Raw genomic sequence first — 4,895 nt, 5'->3', positions numbered from 1 at the left:
AAAAAAAAAAAAAAAAAAAAAAAAAAACTTGCTGAACCCCCCCCCCCCCCCCCAAAAAAAGAAAAAGTATTTTGAATTCTTCTGTTTCTGCGGAAAAATAAGAGTTTAGGATTTGGGGATAATTGACTTGGCAAATAAAAAAAATAAAAAAATTGCAAAGAAGGGTAGTTAGGGTATTTTGTGAAAAAATTTGATTTAAAGTAATAGATAAATAGGGAGGTGTGTGAATAGAGAAAAATAGTGTGTGAATAGCACCACCCTATTTAAAAAATAAATAACATATTATGTTTAATCTCCATTAGTTGTTATCTGATTTGATGGTCTATAACCTGAGTATAATCTTGAAGCTGCCACTGCCTGCAAAGGAAGATCACCACCCTTCCATTCTATTAGCTTCCGACTTTCCAATTTACAAAAGTGTGGATTTAACAAAGATTTCCATAAACATTTAGCGCATAATGTATCTATTTTTTGTTTTTTGTTTTTCTTGAAAGTGGAAATCTAAGGATCATGACTAGGATTATGCTTTGGTTTTGTATCATGATAGTGGAAAGTGGAAACCAACATAAACAATCCTATACCCTGTTACCCGGTAGCTTTTAACTTTGTCCTCACATCCACAAATGAGGAAACCCTACGAGAGCAACAACCACAAACTTTAATTTCATTTATGAAAATAATTAATAAAAAATGTGGAGACACTGGAGAATATGGCTTAAAATAGCCAAGGTTTAACCTTTTCGTTGATCTTTATATCGTTCTTAAAACACTAAAAGCAAGCACTATGAGGTTATAATTAGCAAAGGTGAAAATAAAATTGACAATAGCATACTTTAATCTGGCAAGAAGAAAATGAGCAATAAACCCTAACTTTCCATCGACAAAAAATAGTAATATCATGTAATACACTAGTTAATATGACAAACTTTGTGGGTGGCTGGGTGGAAGCATGTAATTCTTATACCAATATGATAAGAATCAAATGATGTATGCTATCATAAAGTATTAAAGTACACTCACGATGAAGGGGTATAAAAATCCGATGTGATAAATTAAAGTTGGTTTGTATTTGTTTACACGTTTTCGTGCTCCGATCCTACTAATAAATTTTTTTGCTTTTGCTTTTTCCGGCAATCTTTCCTTTTTGCTTTTTAATACACTAGTTTTTTTTTAATGAATGGAGGTCAGCCCTTTATTGATAAACAAAAACTTACATCAAGCAAACATCAGCTGCAACAGCAGCTTGAAGGAAAGAAGGTGTAGAAAAGAAGAAAAAATCTTGAGGCTCACTGCATGCATGAGCAGCAAGGATATGGGCTACCATATTAGCAGTCCTACCCTTGTATGTGATATGAATATCTGTGTTTGCAGCCAAGATTGCTGCCAAGTCGTCGTACAAACGTCCAAGAGGCGAGGTGTTGCTCCCAATATGGTTGGTCACTTGGCGCTGCACCATGAGTGCATCACATGGTGCAGCAGTTTCCACCACAGCAGGCCTAAATTCCTGGTGGAGTAAAAACGCCACAGCCATCGAACATGCCAAAAGCTCGGCATGCTCAGCAGATTGTAGTCCAGTCAATGGTCGACCTCCTCCTGCCACCATATGTCCAGCCGAGTTCCGGATAACAAACCCAATACCACCCTTCCTAGTGATATGGTGAAAAGCACCATCCACATTCACTTTAAAGGTACCTATAGGTGGAGCTGACCACTTCACCCCCCGAACCCTTCGAGTATTCGATCGAAGATCTGTGGAATTGTAGAAAGTGAAGTCATGAAGCCTAGTCATGGCCTTCAAAACAACATCACACGCTTCACCTCTCTTTTGTTCCCAGACCCGACAGTTTCTTTCTCTCCAAATCTCCCAGAGGAAGCAAACCAATACACCCAAATTTTGGATCGAGAGAGATTGAACACAAAACTCCAGCCATCGGATAAGATTAAAACCCTCAGTTTGAGGACTATAACAAACCTGTCTCAGCACCCCATGCGATTGCAAAACAATTGAGAATAAGGACATTCTTTGCAAAGATGCAAAGTAGTTTCTCGGCCACCCTCACATAAAACACAAGTCTGTGAATCCAAGTGAACTCTTCGTGAATCTAATCTTTCCATAGAAGGGATAATATCATGACAGACCTTCCACATATGTATCTTGGCTGAGTTAGGAGTATTCACCTTCCAAAGTTTTTGCCAGAAATTGCCATTCACTGGGAGATCGAAAGGAATAACGCTCGAAGAGACTTGGACAAAACTGCTATAGGTCGATTTGCCCGAGAACACCCCATCCTTGGCCAACCTCCATACTAATCTATCGTCAACTACACGTCGACTCAAGGGAATCCTTGTAATAACCTCCACTTCCTCCGGAGAAAACAGATCTTGTAGAAGAGACACGTTCCAATAACCTGTCTCAGTAATTAAATCTTTAACCATATGTACCACTCCCCCTGAGTTAGGACCTTCAGTAGGTCTGCCCAAAGGTAATTCCGGTATCCAACAATCCGCATACACTCCCACCTTGGAGCCATCTCCAATCTGCCAGTAGGAGTTAGCTTTCAACGTTTCTCTAGTCGATACAATACTTCTCCATGAATACGATGGTGACGCATGAGTCGGTGCTGTCCAAAAAGTATCCTCCGGGTAATATTTGGCCTTGTAAATCCTAGCTACAAGAGAAGATGGATTAGTAACAACGCGCCACACCTGTTTTGCTAGCATGGCCGAGTTAAACATTGACAAACTTCGAAACCCTAAGCCTCCTGCTTTCCTAGGATTACATAGAGCATTCCAAGTCTTCCAATGAATCTTCCTCTTATCCAAAGTACTTCCCCACCAAAATCTTGCACACATTTGTTCCAAATCATCACAGAACCCACTAGTGAGCTGGAAGACACTCATAGCATAAGTAGGAAGGGCTTGAGCAACCACTCTAACTAGAATGTCCTTCCCTGCCCCCACTAAGAAACTTACCCTGCCAATGAGAAATTTTTTTTGCCAAATTCTCCTTAATATATTGGAAGGTAGCGGTCTTCTTCCTACCAACATAAGTGGGAAGGCCAAGATATCGTTCATGCGAAGCAACCACCTCCACACCCAACAAGCTCGATATTTCATCCTGCACCCCATTCGGCACATTCTTACTGAAGACTACCGAGCTTTTATCAAAGTTAACCAATTGACCCGAAGCCCTGCCATAAATCTCAATAACCTCTTGCAATTCAACGCAAGCCTCCAAAGAGGCGTTTGCATATATCATACTATCATCCGCAAATAATAAATGGTTGACAGAAGGAGCATCGGGACACACCTCAATACCAGGCAACAGACCCATCTCCTGCTTCTGTTGTAACAATGCAGAGAAGCCCTCTGCTCCAATCAAAAATAAATAAGGTGACAGTGGGTCACCCTGCCTCAACCCCCTACTCGGAATCACCAACCCTCTTGGTTTACCCCTAACCAGAAACGAGTATCTAACAGTAGTTACACACTGCATCACCATTTCAATCCAAGTCTGAGCAAAACCTAACCGAACCATCACCTTTCGAAGAAATAGCCATTCCATTCGGTCATAAGCCTTGCTAAGATCAAGTTTCAACGCCATCCACCCCTCACTGCCATCACGTTTATTGTGCACAAAATGTGCAATCTCATTAGCCACAAGTATATTATCGGTAATCAAGCGTCCAGGTACAAAAGCACTCTGAAAAGGGGAGATCAAGTCCGGCAACACCAGTTTCAATCTGTTAGTTATAGCTTTAGAGCAAATCTTATAAAGAACATTGCAGAGAGCAATAGGCCACAGGTCCGACATGTGCTCCGGATTGTCCACCTTAGGGATAAGGCAAATATGTGTAAAGTTGATCTGACGAAGTATCTGACCAGAATGTAAGAAACTAAGAACTGCTGCTGTGACATCAGAGCCAATCGTATCCCAATAATGTTGGAAAAAAATTGGAGGCATGCCATCCGGTCTAGGGGACTTGGTAGGGTACATCTGAAACAAAGCGACTTTAACTTCCTCTTGAGTATACGGCGCACACAATAAGCTATTCATATTTGAAGTCACTAAAGGTTGTATGGCATTTAATATAACCTCCATAGCATCATAATCCAGCTCAGAGGCCGCAAACATCTTTGAGAAATAGGTTGACACCACTCTCTCCATACTATAATCCTCATCACACCACACTACTACACAAGATTACATCAATGACGTTTGAAAAACGTCATTAAAACCATTTAATGGCGTTTTTAAACGCCATCCCCAGACGCCGTAATAACAGACGCCGTCTTTTCCTAGGCAAATTAATGACGTTTTGAAAACGCCATTAAAAACATTCAATGACGTTTTGAAAACGCCATTAAAAACATTCAATGACGTTTTGAAAACGCCATTAAAAAAATTCAATGACGTTTTGAAAACGCCATCAAAGATATTCAATGACGTTTCGAAAACGCCATTAAAAATATTTCCATGACGTTTTTTAAACGCCATGAAATTTTTTCCAACTTTTAAAAAAAAAATTAGATAAATTGATTTTCTGATTAAATGCAGAAAATCAATTATAGTATTGGCTAGAATATTACACCTCACTATGATAAAATTCTATTACTATGTAACTCTGAATTAATAAAATCAGAAATATCCAATCTACAATACTTCCGTCATTGTAAATTTTATTAATAAATTCTCAAACAAGTAAGCTTAGGGGAAAAAAAATAAAAAAAGATAACACATGTTGCTTTAGCTAGTCTAAACCAGAGTATATGGAATGGAGAATAGCAACTGCTCTTGACATTTATAGCATGCTGTATTCACCAGTTTTCCCTGATGCAGACAAAGAAATGTTCTCTCCCAGTGAGCTTGTTTCCCCCTGCATCCAAAATATATA

At 39.4% G+C, this 4,895-nt stretch overlaps 1 protein-coding gene across 1 annotated transcript; it reads right to left on the bottom strand.

The window, feature by feature from the left end:
- Window positions 1-1,210: 1,210 nt before the first annotated feature.
- On the bottom strand, window positions 1,211-1,789 carry LOC133730791 (uncharacterized). The gene has a single exon (XM_062158314.1). The coding sequence runs from the start codon at window positions 1,787-1,789 to the stop codon at window positions 1,211-1,213; it is 579 nt and encodes a 192-aa protein (XP_062014298.1).
- Between the last annotated feature and the right edge of the window lie 3,106 nt (window positions 1,790-4,895).

This window comes from Rosa rugosa, chromosome 2 (assembly GCF_958449725.1).
Source record: "Rosa rugosa chromosome 2, drRosRugo1.1, whole genome shotgun sequence".
In the NCBI taxonomy this organism is placed as follows: Eukaryota; Viridiplantae; Streptophyta; class Magnoliopsida; order Rosales; family Rosaceae; genus Rosa; species Rosa rugosa.
Note: the sequence above shows the minus strand (reverse complement) of the source record. Positions and strands in the feature narration are given on the sequence as shown.